The sequence below is a fragment of the Nomascus leucogenys genome, chromosome 4, assembly GCF_006542625.1.
Source record: "Nomascus leucogenys isolate Asia chromosome 4, Asia_NLE_v1, whole genome shotgun sequence".
NCBI lineage: Eukaryota > Metazoa > Chordata > Mammalia > Primates > Hylobatidae > Nomascus > Nomascus leucogenys.
The window spans coordinates 80,811,806-80,836,026 of NC_044384.1; the positions used below are offsets into that span (position 1 = coordinate 80,811,806).

The 24,221-nt window shown below is 50.9% G+C and overlaps 3 protein-coding genes across 8 annotated transcripts in view; 2 read left to right on the forward strand and 1 right to left on the reverse strand.

Annotated features, from left to right (window-relative positions):
- The window catches only part of TKFC (triokinase and FMN cyclase), a 37,733-nt gene extending 30,089 nt beyond the window's left edge, over nucleotides 1-7,644 (forward strand). For 3 of the 5 annotated variants that reach the window (XM_030810897.1, XM_030810894.1, XM_003274036.4), the window contains 3 exons: nucleotides 99-132; nucleotides 244-333; nucleotides 737-1,304. In XM_030810897.1, the coding sequence (XP_030666757.1) occupies nucleotides 99-132; nucleotides 244-333; nucleotides 737-889 (277 nt within the window). In that variant the 3' untranslated portion in view covers nucleotides 890-1,304. Of the gene's footprint in view, nucleotides 1-98; nucleotides 133-243; nucleotides 334-736; nucleotides 1,305-7,077 lie in introns of those variants that run through there. The other 2 variants (XM_030810895.1, XM_030810896.1) reach the window with 1 other exon arrangement.
- LOC100588435 (cytochrome b ascorbate-dependent protein 3) lies at nucleotides 4,548-16,702 on the reverse strand. Its single transcript, XM_030810898.1, has 6 exons — nucleotides 16,254-16,702; nucleotides 10,692-10,890; nucleotides 8,002-8,210; nucleotides 7,203-7,357; nucleotides 5,653-5,809; nucleotides 4,548-5,082 (listed from the first exon to the last, which is right to left on the reverse strand). The coding sequence occupies exons 2-6, from the start codon at nucleotides 10,873-10,875 to the stop codon at nucleotides 5,059-5,061; spliced, it is 729 nt and encodes a 242-aa protein (XP_030666758.1). The 5' UTR covers nucleotides 10,876-10,890; nucleotides 16,254-16,702; the 3' UTR covers nucleotides 4,548-5,058.
- On the forward strand, nucleotides 15,406-24,017 carry TMEM138 (transmembrane protein 138). 2 transcript variants are annotated; one of them, XM_030810900.1, is made up of 5 exons: nucleotides 15,406-16,943; nucleotides 19,062-19,329; nucleotides 20,870-21,041; nucleotides 22,728-22,803; nucleotides 23,403-24,017. In XM_030810900.1, exons 2-5 carry the CDS (start codon nucleotides 19,202-19,204, stop codon nucleotides 23,513-23,515), a joined length of 489 nt encoding a protein of 162 aa, XP_030666760.1. In that variant the 5' UTR covers nucleotides 15,406-16,943; nucleotides 19,062-19,201; the 3' UTR covers nucleotides 23,516-24,017. The 2 variants fall into 2 exon arrangements, with proteins under 2 accessions (XP_030666760.1, XP_030666761.1); XM_030810901.1 differs by lacking the exon at nucleotides 15,406-16,943 and adding an exon at nucleotides 16,951-17,247.
- The last annotated feature ends 204 nt before the right edge of the window (nucleotides 24,018-24,221 follow it).

Here is a 24,221-nt window from a genome sequence, read left to right on the forward strand (position 1 = left end):
GTTGGTGACATCTGCCCCCTGCCAGGCCCTAGCTCCACCCTCAGAGTGATTCCCTTGGCTCCCTCTAGTGAGCCTCTTTCCTTCTCTTTCCCTGCCAGGTATGGAAAGGCTGCCCCAGGGGACAGGACTATGGTGTGTACTCAGGCTGCAGCCCCAGACCTTTCTCCTTTTGGCCCTGTAAGTCTAAAGAGCACCCTCAGTTGCAGGGCCTGTGCTCAGCCCCCTTTCCTTCACCTTGTCCAGCTGGATTCTCTGTGGGCAGCAGGGCAGGAGCTCCAAGCCTGGAAGAGCCCAGGAGCTGATCTGTTGCAAGTCCTGACCAAAGCAGTCAAGGTGAGTGAGGTTAGGCCCAGCCACCCAGGGAGACAGGCTTCTAGCCAGCAGACTCCTGTCTCCATGTGACCCTGAGCAAGTTAATAACCTTCCTGGACGCAGTTTCCTTCTCTATACAATGGAGATGAGCACCTATCTCACAAGGCGGTTATGTGGCTAAGGAAATATGTAGAGCCCCGCACACTGCCTGGGATGTGACAGGGCCTCAGTGAATGGTAACCCTTTTCCCTGCTGGAAGTAGATGAGAGGTGACTTTCCATTTGGTGACAGAGCAGAGGGTGCTGGCACAGCCAGGGCAAGAGTGTGCAGGGCCAGGCTGCACGGCAGAGACGTTCTGCCCATGGCAGGAAGGAGGAGGCCTGGTGGCCTGCCCTTGAACCTGCTCCCACACCCCATCCCCCAGAGTGCCGAAGCTGCAGCCGAGGCCACCAAGAATATGGAAGCTGGAGCCGGAAGAGCCAGTTATATCAGCTCAGCACGGCTGGAGCAGCCAGACCCCGGGGCGGTGGCAGCTGCTGCCATCCTCCGGGCCATCTTGGAGGTCTTGCAGAGCTAGGGTGTGTGATTGCCTCCCTTGGCCCCAGCTCCTCTCAGTACTGTGCTGAGGTGGCCTTTGTCACTTCCTTCTGCCTTCCAACCCTCACCTTTCCCCGGCCTGGCCCCGTTGGCCCGCCTTCTAAGTTGAGCAGGAAATACTCCACCAAGCTTCCAGAACTACAGACAGCACCCAGAGCGAGCTGGAGTGGGTCCCCGTGCCTCTCCAGCATGCCCTTTCCCTTTGCGGGAGGGTGGAGTCCCGGGGTCATGCCCTCCCCTGCCAGTTCTGGGCTTCAGAGATAAGGCATTTTCCTTGTGCAGCCTTTACCTGGCAATCCTAATTTGGTTTTAAGACTCCCTGTGAAATGCCTTCTGCACCTTAACCCCAATGAACATGAAAAAGAAAATAAACTATAATACATGGAAGCAAGAAAGCCACTGCCTCCTCTGAGGGACCTTTTCCCAAACATGTAAACAAGGGGGCCCACAGCCCTGGCTGCAGGCATCATGACCCATCTTCTACCAGGCAGATCTTTATTACCTGAGCCCCTAAGGCAGTGTCTCCTCAGCTGGGCTGCTTCCACTGAGACCCCTGACCCGTCCCCTTTCCAGTACACACACCTGATGCATGTAAGAATGGTAGAGAGGCTTTTCTCAGCATTGAATTAACAATTCAGTGGCTCCTCGGGAGTCGAATGGGCATTTGGGACACCAGAAGGAAAAGAAATCATCATAGTCTAAGGTTCAGTTGTAGATCAGAAAATGCAGCCAGGCCGGGCGCAGTGGCTCACCCCTGCAATCCCAGCACTTTGGGAGGCCAAGGCAGGCGGATCCCTTATGCTCAGGAGTTCAAGACCAGCCTGGGCAACATGGTGAAACCCTGTCTCTACCAAAAAATACAAAATTAGCCAGGCATAGTAGTGTGTGCCTGCAGTCCTAACTTGGGAGGCTGAGTTGGGAGGCTGCAGTGAGCCATGATCATGCCACTATACTCCAGCCTGGGCAACAGAGCGAGACCCTGTCTCAAAAAAAAAAAAAAAAAAAAGAAAGAAACTGCAGCCAAGCCAGCCCCTAGGTCTCTTTCTAGAGCAATCACTGATGGCACCAGGGTGAGCAGGGGCACTCTGTGCATATGGAGACAAACAGCACATGCCTGGCACACATGTAGGGTAGAGAGTGGTTAAAGGCACTGGCTGTCAACTCATACACATGATCTGAAATCTGGTTCTGCTTTAACCCGGCTACATGAGCTAAGGCCTATTTTTTAGCCCCTTGGGATCTGTAAAATTAGAATGGTACCCACCTCACGGGGACATGAAAGGATTCAAATGAATTGATGAAGATGAAGCCCAGCACAGTCCAAGTGCTCACTCACTAGAGTTACAGTTATCACAAGGGTTGGGCCCCCAGCCCCTCCCAGGTCATCTTCTCCACCACTAGCTGTAGGAAAGAACCTCCTGCCCCCCCCCAACCCCCATCACCTACTTGGCCCAAATTTGGCTGCAGGCTTCCCGAGTGCCTGGGCTTCTCTATCCAGGGTCCTGTCTGTCGGCTGCACCATACGTCCCTGACCACAAGGCATCCAAGTGCACAGGAGTATGCGCCCAGCAGCTGGGAAGGAGGCTGGCCTCAGACGGTGGCCTGTGGATCCCAGCTCTGTCATTTCCTGGCTGGGTGACCTCAACCTAGTCACCCTTTTTGAGTCTTGTTTTCTCAGATTATGAAATAGGACAAATTTCCTTCCTCATGAGATGAGCACGTGCCATTAGCTATTGAGGACATCCGCACATAATTGAGCGGCATGTGAATCCACACATGCCATTCCACGAAGACAGAGGATCATGGGGATCTTTGGTGCCTTCCGGTTGGCCCCTCCCTACTTCTGTGAGGGTCAGACCTGTCCTGAGGCTTTTACAAATTGGCCCAGAACTCATTTAACCACAGCATCCTTTCATCAGAGGGCTGTTATTTGAGACTGAATGTTTGTGTCCCCCCGCAAATTCCTGTGTTGAAAGGCTCACCCCCACTATGGTAGTGTTAGGACGTGGGGCCTTTGGGAGGTGACTGGGTTATGAGGGTGGAGCCCCAGAGAGCCCTCACACCCTTTCCACCATGTGAGGTTATGGTGAGAAGACGGTCTCTGAGGAAGCTGGCCCCTGCCACACACATTTGCCAGCGCCTTGATCTTGGATGTCTGTAGCCTCCAGCACTGTGAGAAATAAACGCTTGTTGTTTAGGCCACCCAGGCTATTATATTTTTGTTATAGCAGCCTGAACAAAGCTTTGATTCTTAACATATTTAATGAAACTCAAGCCTCATAAACCAGTGAAATGCCTACCCCTATGGAGACAGGGAGCTGGTCATGGGACCTAGGTGCCTGGAAGACATCCCAGTGGCTTTGAAGGCTCCAGCCAATCAAGACGTTCAATATCAGCCCTTCTGCTAACATCTGGCAATGTGAGGCTGGGGTGGAAAGTTGGCCTGATGTTGCCAGGAGTAGGATGCTGATGCTGCCAGAGAGTAGGTGGGCTCCAAACCCCAGGCTTCTCACTTGCCTACTAGGCATAGCAGTGTGGAGCTTGGGACCTGGCAGTGCATCTTTGGAGAAGGCAAAAAAGCCACAGCAGCAACACTTAGGAGAGGAGCAAGACCCTTCCCCTTCCCCACCCTATTTCCTCCCCTGAAGAAGAGCAACAGCTCAAGCTCTAGCATGGCACAGAACACTGGGTTGGGCCAGGCAAGCAGCCATGGTGGGGGCAGGTGAAGCAATGTGGGTCTTAGCAAGGAACCCCTCTGAAGGTGGCAGTGGCTCCCAGGGCTGCTGCATACAGGACACCACAACTTTGGCATCAGTTGCATGGTGAGCTGCAGAGTGATCAGAGGGGCTGGGGCCCTGCCAAGAGAGCAAGGCCGGACCTGCCCAGCGGGAGGCAGGAAGGCCCTGATCCAGCAAGGAGAAGTAAAGGAAGTCCACAGCCACCTCTGTTACTCATCGCTACTGGGACATCTGGGGACAGGCTCTGTTCTTGGGAGAGCAGGTCACCAAGATTTGTAGGGCTGTCTGCTGGTGACAGGCACGTAAGTCACAGGGAAAGGCCGGGATCCAGGCCTCAGCTGTAGCAGCAGCTGGAAGAGGTGGAGCCGCACGGTCACAATACACACAGACACAGAGCAGCAATACGAAACAGAACAGCTCAGAGTGGTCAGCTCCTCAGCAGAAGCTGCATGGGCCCCCACTCCCCACTTCTGCAATCACCCCATGATGTCTCCACCCCACCTCACATCCAGATGGGGCTGGATGGCAGAGCAGATGAAGCCTGCTCTGTGGCGGGGCAGCCTAACTGAAACGCACACCTTTATGGGGGAAGTGGACGGACACCTCACCTCCCTCATGGTTCACATCGTGGACTGCACTTGAGTCCCAGCTCTTCACCACATCCCTAGGAGTCTTTTTTTATTTTTTTTTATTTTTTTTGAGACGGAGTCTCGCTCTGTCACCCAGGCTGGAGTGCAGTGGCGCGATCTCGGCTCACTGCAAGCTCCACCTCCCGGGTTCACGCCATTCTCCTGCCTCAGCCTCTCCGAGTAGCTGGGACTACAGGCGCCCGCCACCACGCCCGGCTAATTTTTTGTATTTTTAGTAGAGACGGGGTTTCACCGTGGTCTCGATCTCCTGACCTCGGGATCCGCCCACCTCGGCCTCCCAAAGTGCTGGGATTACAAGCGTGAACCACCGTGCCCAGCCTTCCTAGGAGTCTTAAGAGGAAATCAGTCTGATTTCTTCAGACAGGAGCAGCAAGAGCGGCCAAAGCAAGGAGGACCTCGTGTGAATGGAGGACCTGAGAGGCTGATGCCAAGGAGTACAGAAGCCAAAGCCACCAAGGAAAGCAGACAGGCAGCAAGCAGCCGGAGAAGGCAGGCCAGGACCCAGACAAAGCCACCAAGAAAAGCAGACAGGCAGCAAGCAGCCAGAGAAGCCAGGCCAGGACCCAGGCAAAGCCACCAAGAAAAGCAGACAGGCAGCAAGCAGCCGGAGAGGGCAGGCCAGCACCCAGGCAAGAAGTCTGGGCCCAGCATTTGAAGAAAGTCGCCTGCTGAAACCAGCCGGGAACCCTGGGAAGAGCAGAGCTTCTGAGGGGAGCACAGGCTGCACCACCAGGAGCTCCTGGGAGCCCCTTCCTGCTGCTTCACTCCCCATCATGCAGCAAGGGCTGGAAAGAGAGGCAGATGCCCAGGAGTTAATGACATGATGCAGGAGTCACACCAGGCCCAAGCTGTTCAGACAGACCCCCAACCTGCAGGGTGGTCCCCACCCAAGCCACCAAATCCCTCAGGGAAGCCCCAAAGTCTCTGAGCCTGGTACACACCCCCTCTCCCTACATCCCCTCAAGACCTGCTCTGAGCACTCAGCTGGTCACCAGGCACCCATCCCACTAGACTAGCCCCCAGGCTGGTAAAGGAGAAATCACACACCCTTGTCATAGTCAAGCCCTTCCTTGGGGAAGAAGATAAGGCCACACTTCACCCCAGAGAACCACAGTGATTTGGGGGGGAAATTCTGTCTCCCAATGGACAGACTCTGGGGAGTCCCAGCATTTCGCTGGGATGCGCTGGTTTGGGACCAGTGCTCCCCATCAGCCACCCTAACTCCACCCTCAAGTTACTTGATTTCCTACTGTGCCACAGAGTAAGCCTTCTTGTCAAGGCCCCAGCCTTTCGTGGGAGATCCTTCTGTAGACCTGGCCCTGTCCCACCCTGGAATGTGGGACTGGAACCCATACCTGTCTGTCGGTCAGGATCCCCGGCTCTGGGCGCTTCCAAGATGAAGCCAGAAGGATGTAGAGCACCAGCAGCCCAAAGGCCACCACCAGCATCCCGGTGCTGTTGGCAAAGACCGCCTCACTGGGCAGGCTGTGGTATGGCCTGGTGGTGTTTTTCCTGAAGATGACAAAACAATGTGAGCCCTCGAGAGATTTTTCCACCTATTTTTGTCTAGTGGGAGACTCGATGTCACTAAGAGAGGATGAGAAAACCTTCCCAGGGCCACATGTGATTTAGAATTTTAACACCCTTTTTTTTTTTTTTTTTTTTTTGAGGCAGAGTCTTGCTCTGTTGCCCAGGCTGGAGTGCAGTGGTGTGATCTCAGCTCACTGCAAGCTCCGCCTCCTGGGTTCACGCCATTGTCTTGCCTCAGCCTCCCAAGTAGCTGGGACTACAAGTGCCCGCCACCACGCCTGGCTAATTTTTTGTATTTTTAGTAGAGACAGGGTTTCACCATGTTAGCCAGGATGGTCTCGATCTCCTGACCTCATGATCCGCCCGCCTTGGCCTTCCAAAGTGCTGGGATTACAGGCGTGAGCCACCGTGCCCAGCTGAATTTTAACACCCTTTCTAAGTCCCTGCAAATACTTGTATAATGAGCCAGGCACAGTGGCTCACCCTTGTAATCCCAGCACTTTGGGAGGCCAAGGCATGAGGATTGCTTTACCCCAGGAGTTGGAGACTAGCCTGTGCAACATAGTGAGATCCTGTCTCTACAAAAGTAAAACTTAGCTAGGTGAGGTGGTCCATGCCTGTAGTCCTAGCTTACTTGGGAGGCTAAATTGGGAAGATCACTTGAGTGCAGGAGTTTGATGCTGCAGTGAGCTATGGTCACACCATTGCTCTCCAACCTAGGCAACAGAGTGAGATGCTATCTCTTGGCTGGGGGGATAAAAGGAGAGAGAGAGGGTCTTCCTATGTTGCCCAGGCTGGACTCCTTCCACCTCAGCCTCCCTAGTAGGTAGGACTACAGGTGCATGCCACTGCACCCAACTGTAATAATCCTTTTACCCGTGAGGAAACTGAAGCTCAAAGCAATGAAATTAACTTGCCCAAAGTTGCATAACTAGTAAATGGCACAGCCAAGATCGAAACCAAGGTCTGACCTTAAGTCCTAGTTGCTTTTCACTACACCCCACTGCCTCAAAAGAAGATTGCGCCACTGCACTCCAGCCTGGGCAACAGAGTGAGATTCCATCTCAAAAAAAAAAAAAAAATGGCAATGACAACAATACCAATGATGTAGGGTAGTTGACGGGATTAAATGTAAGGTGCTTAGTACAGTTTCTGACACACAGCAGGTGCTAAATCAAACTGATGCTCAATAAATATCTGCTGACTTACCAATTTCAACCTAAAGAAAGATCAATTTTGTTACCTTCCAGATCAGGAGTGGACCCAACCCCAAAAGCTCTCCTCCCTTGGGTGAGTCCTGTGATCACAGGGTATATCTTTTGAAGACCCTATTCCCTCCTCTTCACCTTAGAGTTGGGGACCCCACTGCACTCACAAACTGAAGAAAAGCTTCTCATTAATGCCGGAAATGACGGATGTGATGGACAGGGAGAGGATGGCGGCTCCAAAAAAGACGTGGATAGGTTTTAGGAGGCTGCGCAGCCACATGGACGCCCAGGGCAGGAGGAAGACAGCAAAGCCCAGGAACCACTGTGGACAAAAGGGAGGACGCACCCAACTGTGCTGTGTGTGACCAAAGCACATCCCACCCCACCAGCGCCTCCTCCCCATATCTACTCCCTGGCTCTTCTTTCACAACTCAAACCCTCCCACCAGGCATTGCCCACTACCATGCTAGCTTCCTCATTGTGGCCTATTACCCAAGCAACAATAACAGTAAATGACATGCTTAGCTACCATCCCACACCCAGCAAACCCAACCACCTTGTTTGTCTCTGGTTCCTTCCAGTCCTTGCTCATAAAACTCTTCACTTGCACAGGCCTGAGATCAGAATATGGAAACCACTTCAAGAATTCTTTTGGTTCACAGAGGTGGGAGTGGGGAAAGTGGAAGCCAGATGGCTGATTAGAGTCAGCATGGTGCGTGCCATGACAAAGTTAGCAGAGAGGGCTCTGGGACGAGAGACGGGCAATGGGAGGGATAAAAGGAACAGGGTAAGTTCAGGCCACTGACCTCCCACAGCCCCTGAATAAATGGTCAGTTCTACAAGATACAACCTGCAAGTCTCTCTCCAAGCAGTGAGCAGAAGGAATATTTGGTGCTCATGCAAGTGAACCCCCAACCAGAGCTCATGGCTCTGGGAACCTCAAGGAGGAGAACAGAGAGAACCCACCTGGCAGGCGAAGAGGAAGACAGTGGTGATGCCCAGCCAGCTGTGCAGGGAGTAGAGGTTGGCAATCCTTCCATGGTTATGAAACGTAAAGACAGCAACCAGCCCCACAACAGTGAGGACGAAGGCCATCAGGTGCAGTGCTGCATGGAGGAGTTTCCAGGGCAGTTTGGGCCCCACCCACGACTGGGGCAGGCGGTACACCAGCGATGCTGCAGGAGAGAGCAGTCCCAGGGCTCAGCCTCTCCCCTCGAGCTCACCCAGACATCAGGGAATAACCCTGATAGGATCCTACACAGCTTCCCAGCAAGGGAACAGGAAATGCTAGGGCACTGGTATCAACTCCTCGGCATCTTCTATCCTCCCATGATTTGTGGGATAACAGCCATGAAGGGAGGAGAGAAGGGCCAGTTAAAAAGGGAGGAGTGGTCGGGCAAGGTGGCTCATGCCCATAATTCCAGCACTTTTTGGGAGGCCAAGGTGGGAGGACTCCTTGAGGCCAGGAGTTTGAGGTTACAGTGAGCTATGATCATGCCACTGCAATCTAGCCTGGGCCACAGAGAGAAATAAATAAATAAATAGATTCAAATTAAAAAGGGAGGAGGGCTGGGCACGGTGACTCATGTCAGCACTTTGGGAGGCCAGAAGTTCAAGATTAGCCTGGGCAACATAGCAAGATCCTGTCTCCACAAAAAATAAAAATAAAAAAAAAATTACCCAGGTATGGTGGCACATACCTGTTCTCTCAGCTACTTGGGGGGCTGAGGTGAGAGGATCACTTGAGCCCAAGAGTTCAAGGCTACAGCAAGCTACAATCATCCCACTGCACTCTAGCCTGAAAAAGAGGGAAACCTGTCTCCTAAAAAAAAAAAGTGAGGGAGGAAGCAGGTTTCTTGGACCTCTCATTCTATGTTTACAATAATAAATTCAGCTTGTTTGCGGTTTCTAGGCTAAAAAGCATCGTGACAGTCATTATTTCATCAAACTGAATTGTCACAACTGAGGCTGGCTATCAACACAGGTACTAAGGTCAGGCAACATAGGTCCAAAGCCAGGCTCTGCCTCTCCTTTTTTTTTTTTTTGAGACGGAGTCTCATTCTATCATCCAGGCTGGAGTGTAGTGGCTCACTGCAAGCTCCGCCTCCTGGGTTCACGCCATTCTCCTGCCTCAGCCTCCCAAGTACTGGTGCCTGCCACCATACCCGGCTAATTTTTTGTATTTCTAGTAGAGACGGGGTTTCACTGTGTTAGCCAGGATGGTCTCGATCTCCTGACCTCGTGATCCGCCCGCCTCAGCCTCCCAAAGTGCTGGGATTACAGGCGTGAGCCACCACGCCCGGCCTGGCCTCTCCTTTCTAACTCTCAATTTCCTCATCTGTAAAAAGGATATAATAGAACCCACCTCACAAACTTGTAAGAACAAAATGGGATGATATATGTGAACTGCACATGGTAAGCTGCCATCATCAATGGCATCGTATTGCCATTTTACAAGTGGGGAAAATGAGGCTCACTGGGGCCCCGAGGCACAGATTTGAAAGCATGAGACAAAGATTACAAAGATGGATCCCAGGCTGGGCGCGGTAGCTACGTGTGTAATCCCAGCACTTTGGGAGGCAGAGGTGGGTGGATCACCTGAGGTCAGGAGTTCGAGACCAGCCTGACCAACATGGTGAAACCCCATCTCTACTAAAAAATACAAAAATTAGCTGGGCATGATGGTGGGCACCTGTAATCTCAGCTACTTGGGAGGCTGAGGCCAGAGAATGGCCTGAACCCGGGAGGTGGAGGTTTCAGTGAGCCAAGATCACGCCATTGCACTCCAGCCTAGGCGACAAGAGCAAAACTCCATCTCAAAAAAAAAGATGGATCCCGGAAGAGCAAGCAAGTCCTTTATTCAGTGGCCTGACTAAACCATGAGAGGCTTCAATCTCCTGTTCTCTACAGCTGATTAAAAACTACAGCTCAGGTCGGGCGTGGTGGCTCATGCCTGTAATCCCAGCACTTTGGGAGGCTGAAGTGGGCGGATCACGAGGTCAGGAGATCAAGACCATCCTGGCTAACACGGTGAAACCCCATCTCTACTAAAAATACAAAAAAAAATTAGCCGGTCACGGTGGCAGGCGCCTGTAGTCCCAGCTACTCGGGAGGCTGAGGCAGGAGAATGGCGCAAACCCGGGAGGTGGAGCTTGCAGTGAGCCAAGATCACGCCACTGCACTCCAGCCTGGGCGACAGAGCAATACTCCGTCTAGAAAAAAGAAAAAAAAAACCAAAACACTACAGCTCAAAGGCCAAATCCAGCTCGCTACCTATGTTTGCAAATAAAGCTTTATTGGAACACATGAGCCACACTTGTGTTTATGTGTTGTCTATGGCTGCCCTCACAATACAGTGGCAGAGCTGACTACCTGCAACACAGATTCTATGTCTTGCAAAACTGAAATATTTATCTGACCCTCTACAGAAAGTTTGCCAACTCCTGCCCTAGAGTATCTGTGAAGCCACCCTTCTGAGATGCCCCCCATCTTAACTCCTTCCTCCCCCAAATGACAGCTGGGCCCAGAGACAGCCCAACCCACCCTACCCCCATAGCCCCAAACCCAACATTTACAAAGGCCAGCCTTGGAGAGGGAAAGTGCAGCTTTGTCCAGCCTGGGCCCTATCCCGCCTCCCTTCCTGACCTCTTACTCACCACCTCCGTAGAATACCACCATGCCAGCAACCATAAGCACTGGGTGCCAGTTGAACATGTAGATGCTGCCATTCCAGGCAAAGCCACCACGCCAGTACTGCATCCAGTAGATAGTAAAGAGGATGCACATGGAGCCCAGGGACCCCAGCAGCAGGCAGGACAGGTAGAACCATCCCGACGCCATTCTGATCACGCACTCCTAGAAGAAGGAGAAGTCACAAGTCTCCACTGGCTCAGGTGCACCCAGTTCTCTGGCTAAAGGAGGTAACACTGATTTCGCTCTTGGCCTGTGGGATGGAATCTTTTTGCTTCAGTTCCCCTGCATCAGGCTGGGCACCACCCCCCGCCCAAGGCCTCAATGCCTGGGTGGGCCTGATCTTCAGTCACAATGACTGAGGCCCCACCCCAGCACCTGGCAGTGCCCAGACAGAGCAGCAAGCTCAAGGCTGTGGCTGGCCCTGGCGAAGGCCAGATGCCAAGGCCCAAGACCCAGAGTCCTGGGATTAGTCTCCCCTCACAGGACCAAAAGGTAAAGAATTACCACCCCATACCCCCCAGGAAAAAAGGGACAGGAATCAAAATCCAGGCTAAATCACGCAAATGCCCAGGCCTTGGGTTCTAACATAAGAAGGCAAAAATTATAATCTGAAAAGAGCAAACACCCCACTATTACCCTAGACAGGAAGGAGTCAGAAAAGTTCTTCCCCATAGAGTGAGCTCTATGGGGCTAATCTTCACTGGAAAGGTAACCAGGCCTTCACTCCACTGCCCACACTCCACACCTTGAACCAGCTGATGCCCCTCAGCTGTCTCCAGCCCTGAGACTTCTGCTTTCTCTTCCTCTAGGGAAAGTCCAGAGAAGAAAAGAGGAAGCAACAACTCATGGTCTAGAAAGCAAGAGATTTATTTTGAGATTTCCGCAAGTTCTTGATAAACCCAGAAACCAACTCTGGTTTCAGGCATGGCCAATGCTTAAAGCCCTGAGCAGTTGCTCTTTAACGCTAGGCAAGTGGGCAAAGCCACAGGACTGGCCCTGCTTTCAGCTAATATGTAGGCAGCACAGGCCCAGGCATCAAGGCAGTCACCCTGTCCCATGGACTCACACCAAGAAGGTAACAATGTGGCTTCCTGCACTGAGGCCCCTCACTCGGGCCCAGGCATCAAGGCAGTCACCCTGTCCCATGGACTCACACCAAGAAGGCAACAGTGTGGCTTCCTGCATTGAGGTCCCTCACTCAGAACCAGCATTAATAGAATAGCCAATAGCCCCCACGCAGGTAAAACATTTGACTGCTCACTTTTAGCCCTAATGATAGGCTCAGGGAACTGGCCTGGGCTCCAATTCCTGCGAAATGGGCACCTTGAGCAAATCACTTAACATTTGCAGGACTCACCTGCAAGAAAGGCATGGCAATAAGAATACTTGAACAATAAGAATAACGAACACCAGCTACAAGCACCAGAGCCTTATACACAAGATCCCATTTACTCCTCTTAACCCTGGGAGGCATATTATTCCATGAGGAAACTAAGGCTGAGAGAGATAAGTAATTAGCATGAGGACCCAGTGAGAGTGGGTGGGGAGTTCCAAATCCTGTATGTTTAGCTTCAAGGCCCACGCTGCTTCCTTGACCATAGGTTGTCAGATCAAGTGAGAAAATGAATGTAGCACACTGTAGAAGTCAAGTATTAGAATTCTTGGCTGGGCGCGATGGCTTATGCCTGTAATCCTACACTTCGGGAGGCTGAGGCAGGTGGATCACCTGAGGTCAGGAGTTCGAGACCAGACTGATCAACATGGTGAAACCCTGGTCTCTACTTGAACCAGGGAGGCAGAGGTTGCAATGAGCCAAGATTGTGCCATTGCACTCCAGCCTGAGCAACGAGAGCGAAACTTCATCTCAAAAAAAAAAAAAAAAAATAGGCTGGGTGAGGTGGCTCACACCTATAATCCTAGCACTTTGGGAGGCCGAGGTGGGCAGATCATGAGGTCAAGAGATCAAGACCATCCTGGCCAACATGGTGAACCCCCGCCCCCCGTCTCTACTAAAAATAAAAAATTAGCTGGGCATGGTGGCGCATGCCTATAGTCCCAGCTAGCTACTCGGGAGGCTGAGGCAGGAAAATCGCTTGAACCCAGGAGGCGGAGGTTGCAGTGAGCTGTGGTCACGCCACTGCACTCCAGCCTGGCGACTGAGCGAAACTCCGTCTAAAAAATATATACATATATATCGAATTCTTAGTCATTGCTGTCACGCACTTCATCCTAACTACTAACATGCGGCTCATGTTCCTTGTGCCTGCCCAGGCCTCTCAGTGGCCCTCAGCCATGCCATGCCAGCTCTCCCCATGCTAGGGGTCCACCTACTTAGGTAAAGATGCTGGACTTTCACAAGGTGACCCAAGTTAGCAGTAATCTCTGAGAAAGGAAGGTCCAGCCAGCCACGGTGGTTCAAGCCTGTAATCCCAGCACTTTTGGAGGCCGACACAGGCGGATCACTTGAGGTCAGGAGTTCGAGACCAGCCTGGCCAACATGGTGAAACCACGTCTCTACTAAAAATGCAAAAATGTGCTGGGTGTGGTGGCGCGCGCCTGTAATTCCAGCTACTAGGGAGGCTGAGGCAAGAGAATCGCTTGAACCCTGGAGGTGGACATTGCAGTGAGCCGAGATCATGCCACTGCTCTCTAGCCTGGGGGACAGAGTGAGACTCTGTCTCAAAAAAAAAAAAAGAAAAGAAAAGAAGGTCCAAGGGCTGCGGGGAAAAAGCTTCCATGAAGCTGGCAGGAGAAAATCATGCCACCAGCTTCCTAGAAGCTTTGTGACTCAACTACTTAACTCAGAGATTTGCTACCCAGCCTCAGAACTGCCTCCTCAATTCCTCCAAGGGCAGAGGACGTTTCAGATCACCAGATGTTCACCTAAAACTCTCTCCATCCCTCAGTGAAATATAAGAGATCTTGATCAGCAGGCTCACTCATCTGACAATATCTACTTCCACAACTGTTTTTTCTTTGTAAAAGGAAAAAGTAAATACAGTCCAAAAGGATCTGTAGCCACACCCTAGAAGAGGTCCTGGTTTACTGCTCTGTGACAGACTTAGAATAGACCCTGGGCACTTTCCTGACAGAGAGCTACAAAGTTATATTGCCCTACTCACAACACACAGATAAGCCCTCCTACTTCTTGAAATAAAGCAAAGCAGGAGAAAAGGAAGAATGCAGTGAAGGACCAGCACAGTGATTCATGCCTATAATCCCAGCACTTTGGGAGGCCGAGGCAGGTGGGTTACCTGAAGCCAGGAGTTCGAGACCAGCCTGGCCAACATGGCGAAACCCCGTTTCTACTAAAAATACAAAAATTAGCCAGGCACGGTGGCATGTGCCTGTAGTCCAAGGTACTCGGGAAGCTGAGGCACGAGAATTGCTTGAACCCAGGAGGCAGAGGTTGCAGTGAGCCAAGATCAAGCCACTGCACTGCAGCCTGTGCAACAGAGACAGACTCTGTCTATAAATAAATAAATACCCAGGAGTTCCAGACCAGCCTGAGCAACAGTAGCCCTCATCTCAAAAAAAAAAAAATTAGGTGGGTGTGGTGGCATGCACTTGTAGTCTCAGCTACTCAGGAGGCTGAGGTGGGAGGATGGTTTGAGCCCAGGAGGAGAAGGCTGAAGTGAGCTGAGATCACACCACTGCACTCTAGCCTAGGCGACAGAGCTAGACTCTGTCTCAAAAACAAAACAAAACAAAAAAACAGTGAAAATTGCAATGCAAATTCTTGAAAATATCCTCTCATTTGTTCTAAGAGGGCAGGCTGGGCTGTGATCCCAGGGTGTGCTCACTATGGTTCAGCCTCCTGTTGTGCCCTCACTTTGCAGAGCCCCATTCTAAGGCAGCAGTCAGCAAGCTCTTCTGTAAAGGTCCAGGTAGTAAATATTCTAGGCTTTGTAGAGCACATGGTCTCTGTCACAACCATGTCATCAACTCTGCCCGTGCAAGAGCAGCCACATAAATATCTTAACAAATGAGCACCACGGCTGTGTTCCAGTAATATTTATTTATGGACACTGAAGTCTGAGTTTCACATAATTTTCACGTCACAAAATATTATTAATTTCTTGCAAAAAAGGATTCTCCCGGTTGAGCTAAAACAGGTCAGGTCCAGGGGTAAGAAATGCTAGTTCCCGGCCGGGCGCGGTGGCTCACGCTTGTAATCCCAGCACTTTGGGAGGCCGAGGCGGGCGGATCACGAGGTCAGGAGATCGAGACCACGGCGAAACCCCGTCTGTACTAAAAATACAAAAAAAAAATTAGCCGGGTGTGGTGGTGGGCGCCTGTAGTCCCAGCTACTCGGAGAGGCTGAGGCAGGAGAATGGCGTGAACCCGGGAGGTGGAGCTTGCAGTGAGCCGAGATTGTGCCACTGCACTCCAGCCTGGGCGACAGAGCAAGACTCCGTCTCAAAAAAAAAAAAAACAGAAATGCTAGTTCCCATCCAGCCCTTAGTCTTAGAAAAAGGCTCTACTCAGGCTGGGAGCGGTGGCTCACGCCTGTAATCCCAGCACTTTGGGAGGCCGAGGCTGGCCGATCACGAGGTCAGGAGTTCGAGACCAGCCTGACCAACATGAGGAAACCCCGTCTCTACTAAAAATACAAAAATCAGCCGGGCACGGTAGCGGGCGTCTGTAATCCCAGCTACTTGGGAGGCTGAGGCAGGGGAATCGCTTAAACCCGGGAGGCGGAGGTCGCAGTGAGCCGAGATCGTGCCACTGCACTCCAGCCTGGGCGACAGTGAGACTCCGTCTCAGAAAAAAAAAAAAGAAAAAAAGGAAAAAGAAAAAGGCTCTACTCCAAACTCTTGCAGTGTTGCTTTTATAATTTAGAACTACAAATAAGTGAAGGGGTAGAAAATCAGTTTGTTGCTCTCCCTCCCCGATGAACTGGGAGACTTCAGGAATCTTGAGGACCAGACTTAGGATACAAGTCCTAAACCCTCATCTTACAAATCAAGAACACTGTGACACTGGGGCCCGAAACGAGAAAATGACTTAGCCAAGGTAAGTGGCAGAGCTGGTACAGGAATTCAGGTCCACTCCCTCTCAGCTCTGAAGATTCCTTATTCTCGAAGGTAGCTTCTGTTAAAGTCGGAACATCAGGAGTGAGGGGCTCAATATTCCAGCCAAGGAGGCAGGTGAACAAGTTACCCCTTAGCACCGGAATAATTACAGACCCGGACTTCAGCCTGTGCCTAGGTGCGGCTCAGGTGTCCAAAGAACCGTTCCAGGCACCCGAGGGGTGATCCCTGCCTCCTCTGCTGGGTGCTCATGCCAGCTAACAATGGGTGAAAATTGGGGCGAGGAGCTCCAGCTGCTTTCTGCGTCCTCTGAAGAGCTTTCGTGCCTTTATAACCACCACGTTGGAAGGAAGAGCGCGGAGAAAGGTGCCCACTTTCTAAAAGAGAAAATTGAGGCCGAGCAAGGAGGTCGCGACAGTGCGAAGCGAGATAGCAGCGGAGCCAGCATTCGAACCCAGGTCCCTGAACTACCAGCCCCGGAATCCTTCTCACCCCTAACCACAGTGGGACGAAGTGAGGCCGGGATCTCCGGAACCCGCCTCTCGCTACCAGGCGCCAGAGCTGCCGCTCCCGAGGTTCCTAGGAGATGCAGAAGATACTGCCCCGAATGCCTACAGCAGGCTAGCAATGCTGCCCCAGAGCAGAGCGGCGGGGCGCCGCCTCGCCTTCTTATAGGCTCGCAGCACTTCCAGTCGTGCGCGAGGCCTCCTGGGAAGTGAAGTCCGGAGGCCAGGGGTGGCCGGCTCCCAGCGCGCCAAGGTGCTAGCCCCCTAACTCCCGTTCCTCCTCGGCGCTTCTTCTCCAAGTCCGAAGTCAGGGTCCAGGACTGCTGCTATGCATCAGCCCCGCCTCTCATCCCCCATCCAGAGGAGGCGGAAATGTTCAGGTGAACGCCAAGCCTCCCACTACGAGCCGGCCCTCAGCAAGGCCGTGCGCAGTGTGGGCGGGAGCCCTAAGTCAGCTAGCGGCGACGCTGGGAGGGCCCGGAGCAGGCCGTGCCCCGAACCGCGAAGGCTCCAACATGGCGACCAGACTGGCCATAGAGCGGGAAGAGAAAGCCGGAGCCTCGCAGGCCGCACGGCGCAGACGGGGCCCCGCGTCCTCCATTTACTTCCGGAATTTAAAGTCGGCTTCCGGAAGCCGGGACGATGTCCCCATGACAACCGACGTTGGAGTTTGGAGGTGAGAGTGATTGACGAGGAGTGGGTTAAGTGACCAGAAGTCAGAATTTTTAGTGCTGTTGTTTTGGGCTTGGGTTTTATGCTTTGTTGTTTGCCAAGGAAGCCTCGTTTTTAAGTGGACTGGGAAGCGTGAGGAATACTGCCCTAGGTACAAAGGGAAGGCGGCAGGTAGCGGTGGACGAATTGAAGAGCTTCATGAGCTTGTGACTCTCCACTGCCCTAAACTGGAGGGGATCGTCGTGCGTAGAGACAGCCATGGGCGTTTCTGCATAACAGATCCTCAAAACAGCTCTGGATGGTGGCCTGTGAGTAGTGGTTAAGAGCACGGGTTTGGCGTCACAGTTATGAAGTCTGGTTCTGCTGACTTGAGACCTGGAGGAATGCCTTGAACTCTGACTTCTGTGTCCTTTCCTGTAGAATGGGAATAATTCCCACCTTGCAGAGTTGTAGGGAGGATTAAAGGAAATGATCTTGGTTGACAAGCTTATCGGGTGTGGGTACCTAGGTAGTAGCTATCAATGTTATTTAATGCAGCCGGGCGCAGTGGCTCACGCCTGTAATCCCAGCACTTTGGGAGGCCGAGGCGGGCGGATCACGAGGTCAGAAGATCGAGACCATCCTGGCTAACATGGTGAAACCCCGTCTTTACTAAAAATACAAACAATTAGCCAGGCGTAGTGGCACAGGCCTGTAGTCCCAGCTACTCGGGAGAATCGCTTGAACCTGAGAGGCGGAGGTTGCAGTGAGCCGAGATCATGCCACTGCACTCCAGCTTGGCGACAGAGCGAGACACACACTTTCTGTCTCTCTCTCTCTCTAAAATTTAATGAATGAGGAAACCGCGAACATACGTCCAGTAAGGTGGGACTTCACCAGCTGAGGTGGAGGAGATGCCTTAACCCTCCGGAGTCTCTATACATTGTAATGGCTACTTCTCAAGACGGTTGTAGGATTAAGTAAGGTTAGAAATATGAAAAGAGCGGCTGGGCGCGGTGGCTCAAGCCTGTAATCCCAGCACTTTGGGAGGCCGAGGCGGGCGGATCACGAGGTCAGGAGATCGAGACCATCCTGGCTAACACGGCGAAACCCCGTCTCTACTAAAAATACAAAAAATTAGCCGGGCGTGGTGGCGGGCGCCTGTAATCCCAGCTACTCGGGAGGCTGAGGCAGGAGAATGGCGTGAACCTGGGAGGCGGAGCTTGCAGTGAGCCGAGATCGCACCAGTGCACTCCAGCCTGGGGGACAGAGAAAGACTCCGTCTCAAAAAAAAAAAGAAATATGAAAAGAGCTTATAAATTGCAAAATATTTTACCGATGCTAATTTAATCGCTTACACTCCAGAGCATTTTGAAATTTCTTTATAGATTTGGCACAGCAGCAGGGTCATAGGACACCCCCAGAGCAACTTGTGGGTCTTGGAATAGATGAAAAGAAACAACTGCCACTGTGTTGCTACCATAACCCTAAAGATAAAGCTTTCCAGGAGACCCCTATTTCCTCTCTGCTTTTTCTGCCTACGGTACTTCACACTTATGTGCCAGCATTTTTACTGCCTAGTTAAATACCAGTCTATCAATTATGTAAGAGACAGCTTAGTCCAGTAGTTAAGAGCACAGACTGTGGACCTGGGCAGCCTGTATCTGAATACCAGCTCTACCACTTACTAACGATATGACCTTGGACAAATTATTTTACCTCTCTTGGCCTCAAATTTCTCATCTGTAAAATGGGGAAGGTAATAATGTATTATATCATCTACCTTGCGAGATTTAAATAATGTTAGTGCTTGTAGAACACTCCCTGGCACATTGTAAGCAATGTTTAAGGATTTGCTGCCATTTTTGTTTCCACCACTACTACATGACCAGGCAGTCATTCTTCTCAGTAATACTACTAGATTCCTTTGGTTAGAGACAGCTCTGCATTTAGAAGGTTCCAGGCATGGAGAAAGGTTGGTGAAGGTCCTAGAATAAATGACTTCTTGGGGATTTTTGGTTGTTGGTTTTGTTCACTAAAGTATCCCATGCAACTGGAGTGGTACCTGGCACACAGTAGGTCCTCAGTAAATGTTTATGGTATTAATACATTTCTAACCTTGCTTATCTTTTTGCCCCAACAGCTGCTTGCCTTAGAGCAAGGGAAACAACTCTGATTCAAAGGAACTAGAAGCCTCTCCCTCAGTGGTAGGGAGAGAGCCAGGAGCTGTTTTCTGGGGAACTGTGGGATGTGCCCTTGGGGGCCCGAGAAAACAGAAGGAAGATGCTCCAGACCAGTAACTACAGCCTGGTGCTCTCTCTGCAGTTCCTGCTGCTGTCCTATGACCTCTTTGTCAATTCCTTCTCAGAACTGCTCCGAAAGGCTCCTGTCATCCAGCTTGTGCTCTTCATGTGCGTGCAGTAAGGCACTCCGGAAAGCTGAACCCAAGCAATTCAAAGGCCCTAACAGTGGTTTTAGTGTCTTAAAGTTATTAGTAGGCTGGGTACAGTGGCTCACACCCATAATCCCAGGACTTTGGTAGGCCAAGGCAGGAGGATCTTTTGAGGCTGGGAGTTTGAGGACCAGCCTAGGCAACATAGCAAGACCCTGTCTCTACCTAATAAAAATTTTTTAAATTAGCTAGGCGTGGTGCCACACACCTGTAATCCCAGTGATTCAGGATGCTGAGGTAGAAGGATTGCCTAAGCCCAGGAGTTCAAGGCTACAGTGAGCCATGATCATGCCACTGCACTCCAGCCAGGTGACAGAGAAAGACCCTATCTCAAAAAAAAAAAAAAGAAAAAAAAGCCAGGTGCGGTGGCTCACGCTTGTAATCCCAACACTTTGGGAGGCCAAGGTGGGCAGATCACCTGAGGTCGGGAATTTGGGACCAGTCTGACCAACATGGAGAAACCCCATCTCTACTAAAAATACAAAAATTAGATGGGCGTGGTGGTGCATGCCTGTAATCCCAGCTACTTGGGAGGCTGAGGCAGGAGAATCGCTTGAACCCGGGAGGCAGAGGTTGCAGTGAGCCATGATCATGCCACTGCACTCCAGCCTGGGCGACAGAACAAGACTCCATCTCAAAAAAAAAAAAAAAAAATGTTTAAGAGTGTCAGATAGCCTGGGCAACATAGTGAGACCTCATTTCTACTAAAACATAATTTTTTTTTTTTTTTTTTTTGAGATGGAGTCTAGCTCTGTTGCCAGGCTGGAGTGCAGTGGCACAATCTCAGCTCACTGCAACCTCCGCCCCCTGGGCTCAAGCGATTCTCCTGCCTCAGCCACCCTAGTAGCTGGGATTATAGGTGTGCACTACCATACCCCACTAATTTACCACACCCAGCTAATTTTTGTATTTTTAGTAGAGACGGGGTTTTGCCATGTTGGCCAGCCTGGTCTCAAACTCTTGACCTCAAGTGATCTGCCCACCTCGGCCTCCCAAAGTGCTGGGATTACAGGCATGAGCTAATTTTTTTTTTTAAATTAGCTGAGTATAGTGGCACACACCTGTGGTCACAGCTACTCAGGAGGGTGAGGCGGGAGGATCACTTCAGCCTGGGAAGTCGCTGCAGTGAGCTGTGATCATACCACTGCACTCCAGTCTGGGCAACAAAATGAGACCCTGTCTTGAAAAATAAAGAGTATCAGAGAATCTTCTATAGGACTATGTATGGAAGAAATTTTAAAAATAAAAAAGAGTATTAGAGCAGGAAAGCCTTGACTATGGACTACAAACCCAACTGATGGGGCCAGTGGGTAATTTTAGGTAATTTTAGCTTCATGTCATTCAGGTCCCAAAACCCCTGTTATCTCTGTGAGGGTTTAAGATGTCAGATGCCTATCTCACAACAAAGGACAGGCCTCATGGTGTCCCTCAGGACATAGTACCTGCTCTTGGGTCCTCACACAGGCCTCCGTTGGTTGTACTTTTTTTTATGTCTACAGCATCCAGGATATGGCAGTCCTCTTCAACATCATCATCATCTTCCTCATGTTCTTCAACACCTTCGTCTTCCAGGCTGGCCTGGTCAACCTCTTATTCCATAAATTCAAAGGGACCATCATCCTGACAGCTGTGTACTTTGCCCTCAGCATCTCCCTTCATGTCTGGGTCATGGTAAGAGTGGAAGTCTGAATTCTTTTTTTTAATTTTTATTTTAAATAGAGGTGGGGTCTTACTGTGTTACCAAGGCTGGTCTCGAACTCCTGAGCTCAAGTGATTCTCCTGCTTCTGCCTCCCAAGCTCAAGCGATTCTCCTGCTTCTGCCTCCCAAAGTGCTGGAATTACAGGCATGAGTCACTGTGCCCAGCCTGAACTCTGAATTCCTGAATCCCTAAAGGGCTAGGAATAACTTAACTTTTCTTTTTTTTTTGTTTGTTTTTTTTTGAGACAGAGTCTCGCTCTGTCGCCTGGCTGGAGTGCAGTGGCATGATCTCAGCTCACTGCAACCTTCCCAGGTTCAAGCGATTCTCCTCTCTTAGTCTCCTGAGTACCTGGGATTACAGGCATGTGCCACCATGCCCAGCTAATTTTTGTATTTTTAGTAGAGACTGGGTTTCACCATGTTGGCCGGGATGGCCTCAATCTCTTGACCTCGTGATCCTCCTGCCTCGGCCTCCGGAAGTGCTAGGATTACAGGCATGAGCTACTGCGCCCGGCCACTGGGTTATCTTTTTTCTGGGAACCCAGCTTCATTCTTTGACATCTCACACAATGCTTCGTAGAGAACAGGTGAAATGAAAGTGATTTGGGTTGGAGCTCTGGGTACTCTTGACCAACCTTATGTGTTGAAAAAACAGCCTTGTCCAAGAGTCAGGGGACTCTTCCAGAACATTCAATTCACCTTTGCCCCAAACAGGCCTACCAGGGCTAAAACAGGTAGTTGAATGTGTTTCATCATTAGTTATTTGGGCAGGTGTATGTTGATACAGGTTATTCTTAGGCATCAGTGCCCCATGGCTAATGCTGTAGGCAGTGGATGTTTCTGGGAAGTAGCCAGGCAGGATTGCTGCTTGCCCTTGAGTGCACCATGCCGTCTGCCAAGCTCCCATCACTTTAGCTAGGAGAACCGGCTTCCAGGATCCCTCCCTTTGGTTCTAACTTAGGCCTCAGATCAGATCCAGTGTCCATGGTTTCAGATTTCTTCTGCTTCACAAATTCTTCCAGCTCTTTGAGTATCTTATATGTTTCTCATGTACTCAATTCAATTGAACTCTTTAAAACCTCAGGGTTCTCTAGTTGTCACTTCATTATTAAAGCCACTTTCACGCTCGAACCCCCTGTTAGGTTGCGCTTGTGATTCCACAGAAAGAAGCAGAGCTCCCAGGAAAGAAGCAAAGCAACGCCAGAGTCTCTGGGTGCTTCCTGAAGAGGATTTTGTGCTCTGGTTCCTGGAGCCAAAATAGGTCCTGGCTTTGTACTATAAAAGCCGTTAATCTCATTAAACCCTGAGTACACCAAAGTCTTTATCTGACAGGAGCTGAGCCAGCGATTTTTCAAGGCAAGACAGTGACCAGCTGAACTCCTGAGATAATGAGTATATCATTTCTCCTTGGCAAAGGTTATGGAATTAAAGAGAATAAATAACTTAGTTCATACTTCCTCCCTCAAAGTTAAAAGATATTCCCTTTGCAGCAAAAAAGGGAGCTTTGAGGCTCCTTCAAGAAACACTTCTTGGGGTTGTAGAAAGGAGGAAGAGGTTAGCATGATTTTAAACCAACTGGCATCTCTGCAGCTAACCAAGTTGGAGACATTAGGGCCTCTTGTGGCCATTAACTTTTGTGTGTCTCACATCTCCTTCAGAACTTACGCTGGAAAAACTCCAACAGCTTCATATGGACAGATGGACTTCAAACGCTGTTTGTATTCCAGAGACTAGGTAAGGACCAGAGCAAGGTCAGGCCTCTCTCAGGTCCCACATGTGTCTCTCAGTAAGGGCCTTGATGCTGGCTTCCCAGATCTGTCCCAGCTGGCTTGGGATGGTTGCGACAGCCACACCAGGAACAGGAGGGATTACTGCCCCTGCCCTTGCTGGAAGACTGTGGGAAATCAGGAGGCAGGGCTGCCCAGCCTCATTAGGTTCTGTTCTTTTTGTTTGTTTGTTTGTTTGTTTTTGAGACAGTCTTGCTCTGTCGCCCAGGCTGGAGTGCTGTGGCGCTATCTCAGCTCACTGCAAGCTCCGCCCCCCAGGTTCATGCCATTCTCCTGCCTCAGCCTCCTGAGTAGCTGGGACTTCAGGCGCCCGCCACCACGCCCAGCTGATTTTTTGTGTATTTTTAGTAGAAACGGGGTTTCACCGTGTTAGCCAGGATGGTCTCAATCACTGACCTTGCGATCCGCCTGCCTCTGCCTCCTAAAGTGCTGGGATTACAGGCGTGAGCCACCGTGCCCGGCCAGGTTCTGTTCTTAAGTTCTGTTCTTAACCTGAAATGACACTCAGGAGCAGCCCTGAGGCTTCTCTTCTGCTTCCCCCCGCAGCGGCAGTGTTGTACTGCTACTTCTATAAACGGACAGCCGTAAGACTAGGCGACCCTCGCTTCTACCAGGACTCTTTGTGGCTGCGCAAGGAGTTCATGCAAGTTCGAAGGTGACCTCTTGTCACACTGATGGATACTTTTCCTTCCTGATAGAAGCCACATTTGCTGTCTGCAGGGAGAGTTGGCCCTATGCATGGGGAAACAGCTGGACTTTTCAAGGAAGGTTCAGACCAGCTGTGTTCAGCATTCAAGAAGGAAGATCCTCCCTCTTGCACAATTAGAGTGTCCCCATCGGTCTCCAGTGCGGCATCCCTTCCTTGCCTCCTACCTCCGTTCCACCCCCTGTCCTTCCTTTCCTCTCTGTACCATTCATTCTCCCTGACCCGCCTTTCTTGCCGAGGGTTCTGTGGCTCTTACCCTTGTGAAGCTTTTCCTTTTAGCCTGGGACAGAAGGACCTCCCAGCCCCCCAAAGGATCTCCCAGTGACCAAAGGATGTGAAGAGTGATAGTTACGTGCTCCTGACGGATCACACCACAGACGTTTAGATTTTTATACCCAAGGCACTTTTTAAAAATGTTTTATAAATAGAGAATAAATTGAATTCTTGTTCCATAAGTGGTGGAGTCTGTCTGTCCAGCTAGATCTCTTCATGGTTAAGAGGCATGCCAAGGTCCAGCTTAGCATCTACTTGACCCAGAGGGAATATTGAGCCACAGAGGAAATACAGATCTTTGTTGAGCTCCATTATGAGTAAAAAGTATTTTAGCAGAAATTCAAGATGGAATCTGATGCTGCATCCCCCACTCCTGGAGTTCCAGA

What these genes read in the sequence shown, in the direction of transcription:
- TMEM138 (XM_030810900.1), top strand. Translation starts at nt 19,202, where the DNA reads ATGCTCCAGACCAGTAACTACAGCCTGGTGCTCTCTCTGCAGTTCCTG. An exon ending in ATCCAGCTTGTGCTCTTCAT is followed by an intron (nt 19,330 to 20,869) that starts GTGCGTGCAGTA and finishes TTATGTCTACAG; the next exon opens with CATCCAGGATATGGCAGTCC. An exon ending in GTTTGTATTCCAGAGACTAG is followed by an intron (nt 22,804 to 23,402) that starts GTAAGGACCAGA and finishes TTCCCCCCGCAG; the next exon opens with CGGCAGTGTTGTACTGCTAC.
- LOC100588435 (XM_030810898.1), bottom strand. Translation starts at nt 10,875, where the DNA reads ATGGCGTCGGGATGGTTCTACCTGTCCTGCCTGCTGCTGGGGTCCCTG. An exon ending in TCTTCCTCTTCGCCTGCCAG is followed by an intron (nt 7,358 to 8,001) that starts GTGGGTTCTCTC and finishes TTTTGTCCACAG; the next exon opens with TGGTTCCTGGGCTTTGCTGT. An exon ending in GGATCCTGACCGACAGACAG is followed by an intron (nt 5,083 to 5,652) that starts GTATGGGTTCCA and finishes CTCTCTTTCCAG; the next exon opens with CCCTTGCTGCATGATGGGGA.